We start from the raw sequence: 19619 nt of genomic DNA, 5'->3' as shown, positions 1-19619 counted from the left end.
TGGTGACGTTTGAGGAAGAGGTGACAACACAGGAGACTCGGGGACGATGGAGAACGTGGGTGGGGACACTTGAGGACATTGGGGACATTGGGGACACTGACCACAAAGTACTTCTGGGCGCCCAGCTTGGCCTGCAGCTCGGCCCCGAACACGGCGATCTGCCCGTCGTAGCGGCTGTTGCGCTGGGGACGACGCGACACCGGCGTCACCTGGCTGTGTCACCTGCCAGGGGACACCCCCGCGGCTGCAGAGCCACCACGGGCACTCGGGGGTGACAGCAGCCACGGCTGTGTCCTCACGGAATGACCACCCACGGGTGCTGGGTGGCCACCACCTGCTGTCCCCAACGGGGTGACCAATGGGGATCCCCCCTAAGCAATGTCCCCCCAAAGATGACAGCACCCAGGGGTGACACCTGCAGCCCCCCTGGTGTCCCCCACTGCAGTTCTCCTCATGTGTCCCTTAGCCCCCATGAATGTCCCTCAGGTGTCCCCTCACTGGCTGGCACTGCTCCTCAGGTGTCTCCCAGCCCCTCCAGGTGTCCCCCACGTGTCCCCAGGTGTCCCCATGTCCCCTTCAGCTGGCACTGCTCCTCGGTGAGCAGTGTGTTGCAGTTCTCCTCAGGTGTCCCCCAAGTGTCCCCAGTGTCCCCCAGCCCCTACAGGTGTCCCCAAATGTCCCCATCTCCCTTACCAGCTGGTAATGCTCCTCAGGTGTCTCCCAGCCCCTTCAGGTGTCCCCCAGGTGTGTCCCCAGGTGTCCCCATGTCCCCTCACCGGCCGGCACTGCTCCTCAGGTGTCTCCCAGCCCCTTCAGGTGTCCCCCAGGTGTCCCCAGGTGTCCCCATGTCCCCTCACCGGCCGGCACTGCTCCTCGGTGAGCAGCGTGTCGCGGCTCTCCTCAGGTGTCCCCCAAGTGTCCCCAGTGTCCCCCAGCCCCTACAGGTGTCCCCAAATCTCCCCATCTCCCTTATCAGCTAGTAATGCTCCTCTGGTGTCTCCCAGCCCCTTCAGGTGTCCCCCAGGTGTGTCCCCAGGTGTCCCCATGTCCCCTCACCGGCCGGCACTGCTCCTCAGGTGTCTCCCAGCCCCTTCAGGTGTCCCCAGGTGTCCCCATGTCCCCCAGCCCCCAGGTGTCCCCAGGTGTGTCCCCAGGTGTCCCCGTGTCCCCTCACCGGCCGGCACTGCTCCTCGGTGAGCAGCGTGTCGCGGTTCTCCTCGGGCAGACACTCGAGCGCGTCGAAGTAAAGCCACTGCGTGATGGGCGTGAACTTCCCTGACACGGCCTGGGGGACAGGGACAGCCCGGGGACACGTCAGGGACAGGGACAGCCTGGGGACAGTCAGGGACAGGGACAGCCTGGGGACAGTCAGGGATAGGGACAGCCTGGGGACAGTCAGGGACAGGGACAGCCTGGGGACAGGGACAGCCCAGGGACACATCAGGGACAGTCAGGGATAGGGACAGCCTGGGGACAGTCAGGGACCGGGACAGCCTGGGGACACGTCAGGGACAGGGAGAGCCCGGGGACAGTCAGGGACAGGGACAGCCCAGGGACACATCAGGGACAGTAAGGGACAGGGACAGCCCGGGGACATGTCAGGGACAGGGACAGCTTGGGGACAGTCAGGGACAGGGACAGCCTGGGGACAGTCAGGGACACATCACAAACAGCCCTGGGATATGTCAGGGACAGGGACAGCCTGGGGAAACATTGGGGACAGCACAGGGACATGGCAGGGACAGCCAGGGAAGTATCAGGGACAGGGAAATTCTGGGGAACACACCAGGGACATCTCAAGTGACATGTCAGGGACAGGGCTGGGACCCTGGGACACGTCAGGGACAGGACAAGGACAAGGCAGCGACCTCGAGGGAACCCCAGTGAGCACCTTAGGGACACCACAGTGACCCAGGGGACACCAGGGCACACCAAGTCTGGTACCCCAGGCAGGGCCAGCTGAGCGGCTCCGGCTGCGACACACAGGGCCAGCAGCCCCAGGTGGCCTTGGGGACACGGGGACACGGTACCTTCATGACCTCCTGCGCGGCCAGGCCACCGATGAAGGCGTTGACCGGGGCCAGGTCGCCGGTGGCCTGGAAGGCCAATTCCCGCACAAGCTCCTCGTCCAGCTCGGCCCCCGCCGCCACCTCCTTGGTCAGGGCCACCACCTCGGCTGCGTCACCCTGATGGGGACAAGGACAGGGACGTGCTGCTGGGCATGGCCCACGAGCAGGGCTTGGTGGCCTCCATGGCCTCAGAGTCCCCAAAGGCCACTCCACCATCTGTGACAGCCCCAAATGAGGTCACCAGTGTCCCCAAGAGATAAGGGGACCGTGGTGGGGGTCCCTGTTGGTGCAGTGGCTTCATGTCCCCAATGTCCCTCCAAGCCCCAAACACCCCCAAGCCCTCTGATGTCCCCAAATTCTGGTGGGGCCCCAGTGACCTCCATGTTCCCAACACCCTCAATGTCCCCACTGTCACAACCTGGGGGTGGTCATGATGGGACAGGTCATGGTGGCCTCCATATCCCAAACACCCTCAATGTCCCCAGTGCCACCAGCTGCAGGTGGCCATGATGGGGCAGGACATGATGGCCTCCATATCCCCAACACCCTCAATGTCCCCAGTGTCACCATCTGGAGGTGGCCATGATGGGACAGATCATGGTGACCTCTTGTCCCCAACACCCTCAATGTCCCCAGTGTCACCAGCTGCAGGTGGCCATGTTGGGGCAGGTCATGATGACCTCTTGTCCCCAACACCATCAATGTCCCCAGCATCACCAGGGCCCCAGGGACACTGTGCTGGGTCATGGGGACCTCCATGTCCCCAAACACCCTCAATGTCCCCAGTGCCACCAGTGACAAGGCCCCAGGGACACTGTGCTGGGGCAGGTCATGGTGGCCTCCATGTCCCCAACACTGTGAATGTCCCCCGTGTCACCAGCTGCAGGTGGCCATGATGGGGCAGGACATGGTGGCCTCCATATCCCCAACACCCTCAATGTCCCCAGAGTCACCAGCTGGTGACAGGGCCCCAGGGACACTGCTGGGGCAGGTCATGGGGACCTCTTGTCCCCAACACCCTCAATGTCCCCAGTGTCACCACCTGGAGGTGGCCATGATGGGACAGAGCATGGTGACCTCTTGTCCCCAACACCCTCAATGTCCCCAGTGTCACCATCTGGAGGTGGCCATGATGGGACAGATCATGGTGACCTCTTGTCCCCAACACCCTCAATGTCCCCAGTGCCACCAGTGACAAGGCCCCAGGGACACTGTGTTGGGGCAGGTCATGGTGGCCTCCATGTCCCTCAACATCACCAGTGTCACCAGCTGGTGCCAGGGCCCCAGGAACACCGTGTGTCATGGTGGCCTCCATGTCCCCAACGTCCCCACACCCTGCTGTCCCCCCGGTGTCCCCGGTGTCCCCCCCGGTGTCCCCACCTGGTGGCGGGGCCGTGGGGCGCGGCCGTGCTGCTGCAGGAAGCGGTGCAGGCCCTGCCACGCCCAGTGCAGCATCGAGGGCCTCTCGGCCTTCCCAAAATCCGTCACCATCATCTCGGGCTCGGCCAGCGCGTCCCGCAACCGTTTCTGGGGAAAACACACCAGTGTAAACCAGTATAAACCAGTATAGCCCAGTATAGCCCCTACAGCCCAGCATAACCCAATATAAACCAGTATAGTCCACTATAAACCAGTATAACCCAGTATAGCCCAGTATAAACCAGTACACCTTGGTACCCTGGCAGGGCGTCCCGCAACCGTTTCTGGGGAAAACGCACCAGTGTAAACCAGTATAAACCAGTATAACCCAGTATAGCCCAATGTAAACCAGTATAAACCAGTAGAGCCCAGTATAAGCCAATGCTACCCAGTACAATCCAGTATAACCCAACAGCACCCAGTATAATTCAGTATAACCCAGTACAAGTCAATATAATCCAATACAATGCAACATAACCCAATACAGCCCAGTACAACCCAGTATAGCCCAGTATAAACCCCTATAGACCAGTATAGCCCAGTATAATCCAGTACAACCCAGTATAGCTGAATAGAAACCAGTATAAACCAGCACAGCCCAGTATAAACCCATATAGCCCAGTATAATCCAGTATAACCCAGTATAGCTGAGTATAACCCAGTATAAACCAGCACAGCCCAGTATAAACCCCTATAGCCCAGTATAATCCAGTATAACCCAGTATAAAACCCTATAGCCCAGTATAGCCCAGTATAGCCCAGTATAACTTCCTATAACCCTATAGAGCCCAGTATAACCCAGTATACACCAGTAAAACCCAGCACAGGCCCATACAATCCAGTACAACCCAGTATAGCTCAGTATAACCCAGTATAACCCAGTAGCCCCCCAGTGCCCTCCCAGTGCCCCCCAGTCCCTCCCAGTGCCCTCCCAGTGCCCCCTCAGTCCCTCCCAGTGCCACCCAGTGCTCTCTCAGTGCCCCCAAATCCCTCCCAGTGCCCCTCAGTCCCTCCCAGTGCCCTCCCAGTGTCCCCCAATCCCTCCCAGTGTCCCCCAATCCCTCCCAGTGCCCTCCCAGTGCCCCCCAATCCCTCCCAGTGCCCTCCCAGTGCCCCCCCAGTGCCCTCCCAGTGCCTCCCAGTGCCTCCCAGTGCCCCCCAGTCCCTCCCAGTGCCACTCACGAAGTGGATGTGCTTGGGCATCTTGACCTGGGTGACGATGCCACCCCGCACGTAGTCCCCGTAGCCGCTGGTGTCCCCAATGCTGAACGTGTACGGCCCTGGGGACACGGGGGTGTCACCGGGGCACCCCGAAAAAGGGACCCAGGTGTCTGGGGCACCCCAAAAAAGGAACCCAGACACCCCAAGAATGGCCCCAGGTGCCTGAGAGATTCCCTAAGGACAGCCCCAGGTGACTGAGAGACCCCAAAAAGGAACCCCAGGTACCTTAGGCACCCCAAAAAAGGACCCCAATGTACCTCAGAGACCCCCTAAGAACAGTCCCAGGTACCTCAGACACCCCAAAAAGAACCCCCAGGTGCCTTAGGCACCCCAAAAAAGGACCCCCAGGTGCCTCAGAGACCCCAAAAAGGATCCCAGGTGCCTCAGACACATCCCCAGCACAGCTCCAGGTGCCTCAGAGACCCCCTAAGGACACCCCCAGGTACCTGAGTGACCCCAAAAAGGACCCCAATGTACCTCAGAGACCCCCTAAGAACAGTCCCAGGTGCCTCAGACACCCCAAAAAGGATCCCAGGTGCCTCAGACACATCCCCAGCACAGCTCCAGGTGCCTCAGAGACCCCCTAAGGACACCCCCAGGTACCTGAGTGACCCCAAAAAGGACCCCAATGTACCTCAGAGACCCCCTAAGAACAGTCCCAGGTGCCTCAGAGACCCCAAAAAGGATCCCAGGTGCCTCAGACACATCCCCAGCACAGCTCCAGGTGCCTCCAAGATCCCAAAAAGGAACCCCAGATGCCTCAGAGACCCCCAAAAGGATCCCAATGTACCTCAGAGACCCCCTAAAAACAGTCCCAGGTGCCTCAGAGACCCCAAAAAGGGCCCCCAGGTGAGGCCCCCCCAAGCAGGGCTCACCCAGCACCCGGATCTCCACGGGCCCGCAGCGGTTCAGCTCCTCCATCCCCTCCACCTCCGTGAAGGTGACAAAGTCGCCCGTCTCGAAGCCGTGACGCGCCTCGTCCAGGCAGGTGACCTCCCCAGGACAGCCCTGGGGACATGGGACAGTCAGGGGACACAGGGGGGGACACCAAGGGACATCCCCAGGACAGCCCTGGGGACATGGGACAGTCAGGGGACATGGGGGGGACACCAAGGGACCTCCCCAGGACAGTGCTGGGGACACAGGGGGGACACCCAGGAACCTCCCCAGGACAGCCCTGGGGACATGGGACAGAGTCAGGGGACATGGAGGGGACACCCAGGGACCTCCTCAGGACAGCGCTGGGGACACAGGACAGAATCAGGGGACACAGGGGGGACACCAAGGAACCTCCCCAGGACAGCGCTGGGGACACAGGGGGGACACCCAGGAACCTCCCCAGGACAGCACTGGGGACACAGGGGGGACACCAAGGAACCTCGCCAGGACAGCCCTGGGGACATGGGACAGTGTGAGGGGACATGGAGGGGACACCAAGGGACCTCGCCAGGACAGCCCTGGGGACATGGGACAGAGTCGGGACATGGAGGGGACACCAAGGGACCTCCCCAGGACAGCACTGGGGACACAGGGGGGACACCCAGGAACCTCCCCAGGACAGTGCTGGGGACATGGGACAGTCAGGGGACATGGGGGGGACATCAAGGGACCTCCCCAGGACAGCGCTGGGGACATGGGACAGAGTCAGGGGACATGGAGGGGACACCCAGGGACCTCCTCAGGACAGCGCTGGGGACATGGGACAGTGTGAGGGGACATGGGGGGGACATCAAGGGACCTCCCCAGGACAGCGCTGGGGACACGGGACAGTGTGAGGGGACACAGGGGGGACACAGGGACACCCAGGAATGCCCTTGGGGGACATAAGGGGACACAGGGGAACACAAAGGGTGCAGAGGGGACCAGGACACCCCAAAAGTCCCCAGGACAGGCGTGTGGGGACACCCCTGAGCTGTCCCCTCCCTGTACCCCTGGGGACACCCCTGAGCTGTCCCCTCCCTGCAGCCCTGGGGACACCCCTGAGCTGTCCCCTCCCTGTACCTTGGTGACCATGGACACCATGGCACTGAGGGGCTGCTCCCCGTTGGGGTCTGTCACCACCATGTCGTCCCCAAAGTCACAGAACAGCTGCCTGTGAGGGGGGAAAGGGGTCAGTGCTGAACCCCAAAAGGGATCCAGCCCAAAATCCCCACCCTAAAAGTGCAATCCCAGAAAAGAATCCCCTAAAAATTCCTCCAATTCCTCCCCCCCTAAAAGGGATTTGTCCTAAAATGCCCCCCTCAAAAATCCCAATTTGAAATCTCACCCTAAAAAGGAACGTCCTAAAATCCTCCCTCCCAAAAAAGGAACCCCCCTAAAAATCCTGTCCTAAAGGAATCCAGCCTAAAATCCCCATCCCAAAAAGGATCTGGCCCAAAATCCCACCCCAAAAATCCCAGACGAGAAAAGAATCCCCTAAAAATCCCCCTCAGAAAGAAACTCTGCTAAAAATCCCACCCCAACATGGATCCACCTCAAAATTTCCCCCAAAAAGGACCCACCCCAAAAGGAGGCCACCCCAAAAGGGACCCATCCCAAAAGAGACCCACCCCAAGAGGGACCCACCCCAAGAGGAATCCACCCCAAAAGAGATCCACCCTAAAAGGGATGCACCTTAAAAGAACCCACCCCAAAAGGGACCCACCAAAAAAGGACCCACCCCAAAAGGGACCCACCCCAAAAGAGACCCATCCCAAAAGGGACCCACCCCAAAAGAGACCCACCCTAAAAGGGATGCACCCTAAAAGAACCCACCCCAAAAAGGACCCAGCCCAAAAGGGACCCACCCCAAAAGGGACCCAGCCCAAAAGGGACCTAACCCTAACCCTAACCCTAACCCCACCCCAAAAGAGACCCATCCCAAAAGAGATCCACCCTAAAAGGGATGCACCCTAAAAGAACCCACCCCAAAAGGACCCACCCCAAATGAGACCCACCCTAAAAGGGATGCACCCCAAAAGGGACCCATCCCAAAAGGGACCCACCCCAAAAGGGATGCACCCTAAAAGAACCCACCCCAAAAGGGACCCCCCAGAAAATACACAACCCAAAAGAGACTCATCCCAAAAGAAACCCACCCTAAAAGGGACCCACCCCAAAAGAGATCCACCCTAAAAGAACCCAGCCCAAAATGGACCCACCCCAAAAGGGACCCACCCTAAAAGGGATGCACCCTAAAAGGGACCCACCCTAAAAGGGATGCACCCTGAAAGAACCCACCCCAAAAGGGACCCACCCCAAAAGGATCCTACCCCAAAGGAAACCCACCCCAAAAAGGGACCCACCCCAAAAGGGATGCACCCCAAAAGAGACCCACCCCAAAAGGGAAGCACCCTGAAAGAACCCACCAGAAAAGAACCCACCCCAAAAGGGACCCCCCAGAAAAGACACACCCCAAAAAAGACTCATCCCAAAAGAAACCCACCCCAAAAGGGATGCACCCCAAAAGGGACCCACCCCAAAAGAGACCCATCCCAAAAGAGATCCACCCCAAAAGAACCCACCCCAAAAAGGACCCACCCCAGAAGGACCCAGCCCAAAAGGGACCCAGCCCAAAAGGGACCTAACCCTAACCCTAACCCTAACCCCACCCTAAAAGGGACCCAGCCCAAAAAGGGATCCACCCTAAAAGGGACCCCAAAAGGACCCACCCTAAAAGGGATGCACCCTAAAAGAACCCAGCCCAAAAAGGACCCAGCCCAAAAGGGACCCACCCCAAAAGGAGCCTACCCCAAAACAGACCCACCCCAAGAGGAATCCACCCCAAATGAGACCCACCCTAAAAGGGATGCACCCTAAAAGAACCCACCCCAAAAGGGACCCCAAAAGGGACCCACCCCAAAAGGGACCCAAACGCCCCCAGGTGGGGGTGCCCCTCACCCGAAGAGCCCGCGCGTGTCGGCCACCACCAGTTTGATGCCGTGGCTGTGGCAGAAATCGCCCACCCAGAGCTGCTCCTCCAGCGGGGAGTTGGTCAGCACCACCACCTGTGGGACAGGGCACCTGGGTGCTCACCTGGGCACACACCTGGGCATTTACCTGGGTGCTCACCTGGGCATGCACCTGGGCATTTACCTGGGTGCTCACCTGGGCACACACCTGGGCATTTACCTGGGTGCTCACCTGGGCATTTACCTGGGTGCTCACTTGGGCATTTACCTGGGCACACACCTGGGCATTTACCTGGGCACCCACCTGGGTATTCACCTGGGAACTCACCTGGGTGCTCACCTGGGCATTTACCTGGGCACACACCTGGGCACTCACCTGGGGAATCTGGGCACCCACCTGGGCACCCACCTGGGCACCCACCTGGGTATTCACCTGGGAACTCACCTGGGTGCTCACCTGGGCATGCACCTGGGCACGCACCTGGGTGCACACCTGGGCATTTATCTGGGTATTTACCTGGGTACACACCTGGGCACACACCTGGGAGCTCACCTGGGTGCTCACCTGGGCACTCACCTGGGCACCCAGCTGGGGAATCTGGGCACCCACCTGGGCACTTATCTGGGTGCTCACCTGGGGAATCTGGGCACACACCTGGGCACTCACCTGAGTGCTCACCTGGGCATTCACCTGGGCACACACCCAGGTATTCACCTGGGTGCTCACCTGGGCACAAACCTGGATACTCACCTGGGTGCTCACCTGGACACTCACCTGGGTGTTCACTCACCTGGGCACACACCTGGGTATTCACCTGGGCACACACCTGGGTATTCACCTGGGTGCTCATCTGGGTGTTCACCTGGGCATTTACCTGGGCGCTCACCTGGGCACACACTTGGGTATTCACCTGGGTGCTCACCTGGGTACTCACCTGGGCACTCACATGGGCACTCACCTGGGCACTCACCTGGGAACTCACCTGGGCACCCAGCTGGGCACTAACCTGGGAAATCTGAGCACCCACCTGGGCACTCACCTGAATGCTCACCTGGGCCACCCACCTGGATTACCTGGGCCACCTGGCCCCCAGGTGGGCACACCTGTCTGAGGGGGTTACACCCGTACCCAGGTGGGCACACCTGAGAGTTACCCCTGTGCCCAGGTGGGCATATCTGAGAGGACACCCCTGTACCCAGGTGGGCACACCTGTCTGAGGCTAACACCTGTACCCAGGTGGGCACACCTGTCTGAGGGGGCACACCTGGGGGTTACCCCTGTGCCCAGGTGGGCACACCTGTCTGAGGGTTACACCTGGGGGTTACCCCTGTACCCAGGTGGGCACACCTGTCTGAGGGGGCACACCTGGGGGTTACCCCTGTGCCCAGGTGGGCATATCTGAGAGGACACCCCTGTGCCCCCAGGTGGGCACACCTGTCTGAAGCTAACACCTGTGCCCAGGTGGGCACACCTGTGAGTTACACCTGTACCCAGGTGGGCACACCTGCCTGAGGGGGCACACGTGGGGTCACCCCTGTGCCCAGGTGGGCACACGTGTCTGAGTGGGTTACATCAGTACCCAGGTGGGCACAGCTAGCTGAGGGTTACCCCTGTGCCCAGGTGGGCACACCTGTGCCAGGTTACCTGGAATGTGCCCAGCAGCTCCTTGGACAGCGGCTCCCGGGTGCTGCTCACGGCCACGTAGGAGTTGAGCTCGGCCAAGCGCGGCAGCGTCGCCTCGGCCCGGCTGCGCCCCACGTCCTCCTCCCGCAGGTAGAACTGGGGGGGATGAGGGGTCAGGAACCCAAAAACATCCCCAAAACAATCCCAAAAAATCCCCAAAACAACCCCAAAATCATCCCCAGAAACATCCCCAAAACAACCCCAAAATCATCCCCAGAAACATCCCCCAAAACACCCCATGTCCTCCTCCCGCAGGTAGAACTGGGGAGAGTGGGGGTCAGAAACCCCTAAGCAGCCCCAAAAGGACCCCAAAAAGACCTCAAAAACATCCCCAAAACAACCCCAAAAAGATCCCTAAAACATCCTCAAAACAATCCCAAAACAGCCCCAAAAAAACCCCCAGAACAGCCCCAAAAACAACCCCAAAACAACCCCAAAAACAACCCCAAAACAGCCCCAAAAACAACCCCAAAAACATCCCCAAACACCTCCCAAACCCCTCCAAACCTCCTTAAGAACACCCCAAAGCACCCCCAAAACCCCTCCAAATAGCCCCAAAACCCCAACAAACCCCCCAAAATCCCCCAAACCACCCCAAAACCCCAACAAACCCCCCAAAATGCCCCCAAAACCACCCCAAATAAACCTCCCTCCAAAATCCCCTCACGCCCACAAGAAACTCCGCCACCCAAACGCGGCAAATTAACAACAATTCGGGATAAAAAAAAAACAATAAAAAACCCCCAAAAAAGCCCAGGAAAGCCCAACCAGGGACCCACCTGGGAGGCCAGGTCGGCCCAGGCTGCGGGGTGGGGGTCGTGCAGGGTGACAGATTTGACCCCCCCCAGCACCAGGTTCTTGGCCACCTCCACGCCCAGGCCCCGCAGCCCCGACACCAGAACGTTGGAGGTCTGCATGCGCTTCATGGCCTCGTGGCCCAGCACGTACCTGGGGGAAAAACCCCGAAAATATCCATGGGAACCCCAAAGAACTCAATGGGAACCCAATAATCTCCATAGGATCCTAAAGAACTCAATGGGAACCCAAAAATCTCAATGAGATCCCAAAGAACCCAACAGGAAGCCAAAAATCTCAATGAAATCCCAAAAAAGTCATTGGGAACCCAAAAATCTCAATGAGATCCCAAAGAACCCAACAGGAAGCCAAAAATCTCAATGAAATCCCAAAAAAGTCATTGGGAACCCAAAAATCTCAATGAGATCCCAAAGAACTCAATGGGAAACCCAAAAATCTCCATGAGGATCATGGGTTTCCATGGGAAACCCAAAATTCTCAGTGAGATCCCAAAGAACTCAACAGGAACCCAAAAATCTCCATGGGAACCCAAAGAACTCAATGGGAACCCAAAGAACTCAATGAGATCCCAAGGAACTCAACGGGAAACCCAAAAATCTCAATGACATCCCAAAGAACCCAACGGGAACCCAAAAATCTCCATGGGATCCCAAAGAACTCAATGGGAACCCAAAAATCTCAATGAGATCCCAAAGAACCCAACGGGAACCCAAAAATCTCAATGGGAACCCAAAAAACATGAAATGGGAACTCAGAAGTCACGGGGAATTCGGTAAGGTTGGAGGAAGTCTCCTCAGTTCAAGTCAAAAGGAAAAAAACCCAAAACTTCATTGGGACAGCAAAAATCTCAGTGGGGTCTCAAGGAACTCAATGGGATCCCAAAGAACCCAACGGGAACCCAAAAATCTCAATGGGAGCACAAAGAACCCAACGGGAACCCAAAAATCTCCATGGGATCCCAAAGAACCCAACGGGAACCCAAAAATCTCAATGGGATCCTAAAGAACTCAATGGGAACCCAAAAATCTCAATGAAATCCCAAAAAAGTCATTGGGAACCCAAAAATCTCAGTGGGATCTCAAGAAACTCAATGGGAAACCCAAAAATCTCAACGAGATCCCAAAGAACCCAACGGGAACCCAAAAATCTCCATGAAATCCCAAAGAACCCAACGGGAACCCAAAAAACTCAATGGGAACCCAAAAATCTCCATGGGATCCTAAAGAACTCAATGGGAACCCAAAGAACCCAACGGGAACCCAAAAATCTCCATGGGATCCCAAAGAACCCAACGGGAACCCAAAAATCTCAATGGGATCCTAAAGAACTCAACGGGAACCCAAAAATCTCAATGAGATCCCAAAGAACCCAACGGGAACCCAAAAATCTCCATGGGATCCCAAAGAACTCAATGGGAACCCAAAAATCTCAATGGGACAGCAAAAAAGTCATTGGGAACCCAAAAATCTCAGTGGGATCTCAAGAAACTCAATGGGAACTCAAAAATCTCCATGGGATCCCAAAGAACTCAACAGGAACCCAAAGATCTACATGGGATCCCAAAGAACTCAACGGGAACCCAAAAATCTCCATGGGAAACCCAAAAATCTCAATGAAATCCCAAAGAACTCAATGGGAAACCAAAAATCTCAGTGAGATCCCAAAGAACTCAACAGGAACCCAAAAATCTCCATGGGAACCCAAAGAACTCAATGGGAACCCAAAAATCTCCATGGGATCCTAAAGAACTCAATGGGAAACCCGAAAATCTCCATGAAATCCCAAAGAACTCAATGGGAAACCCAAAAATCTCAATGGGAACCCAAAAATCTCCATGGGATCCTAAAGAACTCAACGGGAAACCCAAAGAACTCAATGGGAAACCCAAAAATCTCCATGAAATCCCAAAGAACTCAATGGGAACCCGAAAATCTCAATGGGATCCTAAAGAACTCAACGGGAAACCCAAAAATCTCCATGAAATCCCAAAGAACTCAATGGGAAACCCAAAAATCTCAATGAAATCCCAAAAATCTCAACGGGAACCCAAAAGTCCCAAGGAAACCCCTCAAGGCTGTAAGACCCCAATTCAGGCAGATCCCATTTCATGCTTTAAATTTATAAAAATTCCCAAATTCACAAGAAAATTCCTATTTATGGGATGTCCCCAAATCCATGGGGACCTCACAAGCCATAGAGCAAACCCCAAACTATGGGGAAACTCCAAATTTCAGGAGGAAACCCCAAATCCATGGGGAAACCCCAAACCCATGGGGAAATGTAAATCCATGGGGAAACCCCAAATCCATGGGAAACCTCAAACCCATGGGGAAACCCCAAATCCATGGGAAACCCCAAATCCATAGGGAAACCCCAAATCCATAGGGAAATCCCAAATCCATGGGGGAACCTCAAATCCATGGGGGAAACCCCAAATCCATGGCGAAACCCCAAACCCATGAGGAACCTCAAACTGTGGAGAAGCCCCAAATCCATGGGGAAACCCCAAACTATGAGGAAACCCCAAATCCATGGGAAACCTCAAACTATGGGGAAACCCCAAATCCATGGGGGAACCTCAAATTATGGGGAAACCCCAAATCCATGGGGAAACCCCAAATCCATGGGGAAATCTCAAACTATGGGGAAACCCCAAATCCATGGGAAACCCCAAATCCATGGGGAAACCCCAAATCCATGGGGGAAACCCCAAACTACCAGGACTCGCCCACTCCACAGGGAGCCCCCCGAGTCTGTGGAGATCCCAAATCCCTTGGGGACCCCAAAACGCCCCTGGGGACCCCAAAATGTCCCCCCCATGTCCCCCTCACTCACAGCTGGCGGGAGTAGAGCCCCTCATCGATCTCGGCCTCGGCCCCGTTCTTCGCCATTCCCTGGGGACACAGGGGACAGCGGTGTCACCACGGGGACACTGAGGGGCCAGCGGTGCCACCAGGGGACAGAGGGGACAGCGGTGTCACCACAGGGACACTGAGGGTGCCAACGGGTGCTGTGACACCCTGGGACGGGGTGACAGCAGGGATGGCACGGTGGCATTGTTGAGGGGACATTGTTGAGGGGACATTGTTGAGGGGACATTGGGGACCTGGGGGACAAATGTCACCCTCAGGACAAAGAGAGGGACAGCAAAGGACAATAATTGTCACCAAAGCATTGTTAATAAAGTGACCCTGAATGGACTGAGGGGACATTAAGGGACATGTGCCACCACCAAGACCCACAGGTGACACCTTGTGGGTGACACCGCCCATTTGGGGACAAATGCCACCCCCAAGAGAAAGAGGAACAGGAAATGACCCTGAGCAGAGTAAGGGGACATCGAGGGACAGCCCCAAGACCCACAGGTGACACCAGGTGACACCACGCCCCCAGCAGCAGCTCTGAGGTGACAATGACACCAGGGGCTGCCCAGAGAGTGACAAAGCCCCTGTGGGTGGTCCAGGGTCCCCGAGGGGTTGGTGGCACTCAGGAGGGGATGGTGGCACTCAGGGGGGGTTGGTGGCACTCAGGATGGGTCGGTGGCACTCAGGATGGGTTGGTGGCACTCAGGATGGGGTTGGTGGCACTCAGGATGGGTTGGTGGCACTCAGGGGGCATTGGCGGCACTCAGGGGTGGGTTGGTGGCACTCGGGGGGGGTTGGTGGCACTCAGGATGGGTTGGTGGCACTCAGGGGGCATTGGTGGCACTCAGGGGGGGTTGGTGGCACTCAGGATGGGACAGTGGCACTCAGGGGGGACGGTGGCACTCAGGATGGGACAGTGGCACTCAGGATGGGGTTGGTGGCACTCAGGATGGGTCGGTGGCACTCGGGGGGGGTTGGTGGCACTCGGGGGGATGGTGGCACTCAGGACGGGACAGTGGCACTCAGGATGGGTCGGTGGCACTCAGGATGGGTCGGTGGCACTCAGGAGGGGATGGTGGCACTCAGGGCGGGTTGGTGGCACTCAGGATGGATTGGTGGCACTCGGGGGGGACAGTGCCACTCAGGATGGGACAGTGGCACTCAGGGGAGGATGGTGGCACTCAGGAGGAGTTGGTGGCACTCAGGGGTGAGTTGGTGGCACTCGGGGTGGGTTGGTGGCACTCAGGGGGCGTTGGTGGCATTCAGGATGGGTTGGTGGCACTCAGGGCGGGTTGGTGGCACTCAGGGCGGGTTGGTGGCACTCAAGATGGGTTGGTGGCACTCAGGATGGGTTGGTGGCACTCGGGGGGGTTGGTGGCACTCACGTTGGCGGGGGTGACGCTCGGGGACACGGCGGGGGCAGGGGCACGGCTGGAGCCCGTCGGTGGCTCTGACCCAGAGACGCGGCGCTTCTTCGACAGCGGGGAGCTGGACATCTGGGGACAGGGACAGGGACATCAGGGACAGCTGGGACATCTGGGGACAGTCAGGGACATGAGGGACAGCTGGGGACAGGGACATCAGGGACAGCTGGGGACAGTCAGGGACATGAGGGGCAGCTGGGGACAGGGACATCAGGGGCAGCTGGGGACAGTCAGGGACATCAGGGACAGCTGGGGACAGTCAGGGACATCAGGGGCAGCTGGGGACAGCTGGAGACAAGGACAGTTGGGAGACAGGTCAGGGGATATCTGGGGACAGGTCAGGGGACGGCTGGGGACAGAGACACTCAGGGGACACATGGGGATAGGGACACATCAAGGGACAGCTGGGGACACCTGGAGACAAGGACAGGTCAGGGGACACACAGGGACAAAGAGAGGGTGGGGACATCCATGGGCAGAGGGGAGCTGGACATCTGGGGACAAGGATGGGGTCAGGGCACATCTGGGGACATCCAGGGACAGCAGCGAACTGGACATTTGGGGACAGGGACAGAAGCCAGTCAGGGTCACACGGGGACAGTGCTGGGGACAGCAGGGACACTGGGAGATGCTGGGGGCAAGAGGGGACATTTGTGGTGCCCTGAGGTCACCAAGAGCAGGGGCTGACACACAGGGGTGGCACTGAACAGGACGCAGCGACCCATAAAGTGACGAGAGGTGACACCAGGGACAGGGGATGATGCTGGAGGTGACACCAGGTGACACCGGAAGTGGCAGTGAGAGACAGGAGGGATGGAGAGGGTGATGCAGGGTGACACCAGGTGACAGCGGGGACAGGGAGGGTGACTACAGGTGACACAGACGGTGACACCGGCTGAATGGGGTCACGGGCGGGGCCACCAGGTGCGACAGCCCCCGCGCTGTCCCATTGGTTGTCACCGCCCCAGTGACACCGGGGACGGGCAGGGCGACACGCAGGGATGGAGGGACACACAGAAGGGTGGGGAGGGACACTTGGGGACAGCGAGGTGGCACTGGGGGACATCAGACCACACCAGCACCCCCAGACCCAGGCACGGCACCGCCCCCCGCCCCTGAGAGCGCTCCCAGCACCGGGGGGTCCCGGGGGTCCCATCCCGGGGCGATCCCGCCTCCGGGGCCTCCCTTGCGGGGCTTCCCCATTAACCGAGGCGGGTTCCCCATCCCCGGGGGTCCCACCCAGGGGGGTCCCCATCCCCGGGAGTCCCCGAGCGGGGGTCGCGGTTCCACCCGCGCTCCCCATCCTGAGGGTCCCGGTGTGGTGGGGGGGGGGGCGGTTCCCCCTCACGGCTTCCCCCCGGCCCCTTCAGGCCCGGCGCAGGCTCCCGCAAGGCGGGGCCGCACTGGCCGGCCCCAGAGCCGCCTCCCCGCGCCCCTGCAACCCAGGGCAGCCCCCAAAGAGCCCCGGGCTCGCCGCCGGCCCCGCACCAATGTCGCTGTCCAGGCCCCGCCGCCGGGTCCCGCCCGCTCCGCTCGGCTCCTCCGCGACAAGATGGCGGCCGCGGCCGCTGCCACCCGCCGCCCCCTCCCTGCGCGCGCTAGGCCCCGCCCCCCGCGCTCTCCCATTGGTCGGCCGCGCCCGGCACCGCGCTCTCATTGGTTGTCTCCTCCCGCCACCGCCCGCCCCCCTTCCTGCCCGCCTCACCCGACGCGAGGATTGGGCGGGCGCGCCCCGGCTGGCCACGCCTCTTTTCCTGCCGCAGAGCCCCGGATGAGGAAGGCCGCGCCCCTTGCGCAGCCTCGTGATACGGCACGGCGCGCGCCGCCCAGACGGCGGCCGAGAGGGGACACGGGGCTGAAAAGGGCGGAGTGCGGGGGGCTATGGATGTGTACGGGGGGGTCTGGGAGCTTTAGAGGCCCTTGGGGAGCTATAGGGACTCAAGTGGGGTTTTTTCGGGGGTTATAGGGGCCGATCAGAGCCTCGTAGAAGCGCTTAAAGAACCCACAGGAAACGGCGGAAGACTTTACGTAGTGTCATCCGGGATTGCACAACTTTGTAGATCTGTATAGAAAAATTTAAATAAAGGCCTCCGAAGAAACGCAGGAAGCCTAAGGGGGTTCCCCAGAGCCACAAAGGGCTTCACGCAGGGGCGTGGGGAGAACCTGAGGGGGCTATAGGGGACCGACGGGGGGTATGCGGCAGCCCAGGAGGAGCGTGGGGAGCCTCGGGGGTCTCCAGAGCCCTAGACGGGCTCACTCGTAGGCTATGTGGGGCTTGAGTGGCTGTAGGGGGCCATGGGGGGCCCCATAGGGGCTGTGGGGAGCTACAGGGAAACATGGGAGGGGCCGTGGGGACCAGGGCGCCATTTCCGCATGGTGTCGCTGCCTGGTGACGTCACAGAGCCGCAAGGTGCGCTGGGAGATGCAGTCTCTTGAGCACACAGGAGAGGCCGCGGGGGCCAGAGCGCCATTTCCGCATGGTGTCGCTGTCCTGTGACGTCATGGACCCGCAGGGGTTCGCTGGGAGATGAAGTTTCTGGTTCCTCCCCCAAAATAAAAGGCACAGGAGTCGGGGGGGGACCCAGAACTTTATTCACAAACCAACACCGGGGTCCGGGGTCACTCCGGGGGAGCGGCTGAGGGTCCGAGGGTCACTCCGGGGGGGGCAGGGGGAGGCGCTTGGGGTCGTAGTAGTTGGAGGTGAGCAGGGGCTCCCCACAGCGCTCCCGCTCCCGCACCAGGATCTCGGCCTCGCGCCGCGCCCACTGCTGCAGCCTGCGGGGGGAGGGGATGGACAGGTGAGCCCCACACCTCGGGGATCCATGGGGACATCCCAAACCCCCGGCCAGGTGTCCAAATTCGTCCCTCCTCAAAGGACCAGGGGTCCCTATAGGTCCCCATACACCTCCCAGGATTTAGGAGTCCACCCTAACCCCCCCTCAGCCTCCTATATGCCCCCACAGGGCTCTGTGGTCCCCTAAATCCTCTCCTGGATCCCCCATGGGCTCCTATAGACACCCCCAGAGCTGCCAAGGGCCGTCTAGACCCCAAAACCCCCCAAAGAATTATTAGAAATCCCTGTAGGCTGTACAAGGGGTCTTGTTGGCCCCCAAATTCCCTTGGAATTTGCTCCTGTAGAACTCTCAGGAGACCCTACAACACTCACAGACTCCCCAAAAAAACCCTATAAACCCCAAAAACGTACGGAAGCTATGGAGCAACTCTCAAATACAAGCTCCCTTTGGGGCTCTCTCCCTCCCCCCTTTACCGTGAGGGGTTTCCTAGGTGAGACCCCCCCCAATCACGGACCCGTAGTCGGGCAGGTAATGGACGAAGACGGAGCCCAGGACGATGGCGATGGAGATGCCGGCCAGGAAGGCGGCGCGCATGTTCAGCACGTCGGCCTCGGGGTCAGCTGAGAAGCCGTGATAGTCGGGGTTCTGTGTGGGGAGGGTCGTGTGAATCCCCTGCCCCGCCCAGGTACCCCCAGGTGTATCCCAGCCTCTCCTCCAGGACTCCCAGGTGTGCCCCAGCCCCTCCTCAGGAGCACTGGGCCAAAGGAGCCACCTGAGCCCCGACCCCAGGTGTGTCCCCGTCCTCAATCCCAACATTGGCCACGCCCTTTCCTGGCCACGCCCTTCCCTGAACCACACCCGCGGTCCCCAGGTGTGTCCCCAGTCCTATTTAAGCCCAGGTCACGCCCCCTCCAGGCCACACCCCTTTACAGGCAAACAATCACCTGAGCAGGGTGAAGCCCCGCCCCACATGAGGCCCCGCCCACGAAGCCACGCCCCTTCCCGGTCCCACAAAACTCTCAAAGCCCCGCCTACAACATATACACCACGCCCATTCCAACTAAACCACGCCCCTTTCCAGTCATGTACATTAAACCCCACCCAAGAGTGGCCCCGCCTAAAGCCACGCCCCCTCAACAGACCACGCCCATCCACAATCCGCACACAAACCCCGCCCCGCCCCTCCCGCTTTGCCCTTGGCCGCTCACCTTCCTCTGTGCCACCAACATCGGCTCCTCCTCGTGCGCATCGGCCCCGAGCGGCCGCGGCAGCGCCACGGCCCCGGGCGACCCCGCCGAGCGGCCCCGAGCCCCGGCGGGCAGCGCCCGCAGCGCCCGCAGCGCCCGCCACAGCGCCGCCATCTTGCCCCGCCGCTTCGCCTCGCCTCTTCCGCTCAACCCGGCCAATCGCAACCTCGCATTGACGTTTCGTCCCGCC

General features: G+C 59.5%; 2 protein-coding genes across 2 annotated transcripts in view; both read right to left on the bottom strand.

The window, feature by feature from the left end:
• Positions 1–16981, bottom strand: part of UBA1 (ubiquitin like modifier activating enzyme 1) — a 33855-nt gene extending 16874 nt beyond the window's left edge. The window contains exons 1-13 of the mRNA XM_077172372.1: positions 16876–16981; positions 15349–15459; positions 13935–13993; positions 11063–11231; positions 10245–10379; positions 8589–8695; positions 6711–6801; positions 5585–5717; positions 4671–4768; positions 3450–3596; positions 2031–2186; positions 1175–1285; positions 102–182 (exon numbers count right to left, since the gene is read on the bottom strand). Of these exons, the coding sequence (XP_077028487.1) occupies positions 102–182; positions 1175–1285; positions 2031–2186; positions 3450–3596; positions 4671–4768; positions 5585–5717; positions 6711–6801; positions 8589–8695; positions 10245–10379; positions 11063–11231; positions 13935–13993; positions 15349–15459 (1398 nt within the window). The 5' untranslated portion in view covers positions 16876–16981. The remainder of the gene's footprint in view (positions 1–101; positions 183–1174; positions 1286–2030; positions 2187–3449; positions 3597–4670; positions 4769–5584; positions 5718–6710; positions 6802–8588; positions 8696–10244; positions 10380–11062; positions 11232–13934; positions 13994–15348; positions 15460–16875) is intronic.
• A 975-nt stretch (positions 16982–17956) lies between these two features.
• Positions 17957–19586, bottom strand: NDUFB11 (NADH:ubiquinone oxidoreductase subunit B11). Its single transcript, XM_054653837.2, has 3 exons — positions 19391–19586; positions 18697–18827; positions 17957–18162 (listed from the first exon to the last, which is right to left on the bottom strand). Exons 1-3 carry the CDS (start codon positions 19541–19543, stop codon positions 18039–18041), a joined length of 408 nt encoding a protein of 135 aa, XP_054509812.1. The 5' UTR covers positions 19544–19586; the 3' UTR covers positions 17957–18038.
• Positions 19587–19619: the final 33 nt, after the last annotated feature.

This window comes from Agelaius phoeniceus, chromosome 38, assembly GCF_051311805.1.
Source record: "Agelaius phoeniceus isolate bAgePho1 chromosome 38, bAgePho1.hap1, whole genome shotgun sequence".
In the NCBI taxonomy this organism is placed as follows: Eukaryota; Metazoa; Chordata; class Aves; order Passeriformes; family Icteridae; genus Agelaius; species Agelaius phoeniceus.
The sequence above is the reverse complement of the archived record's forward strand: the minus strand, read 5'-3'. Positions and strand labels throughout refer to the sequence as shown.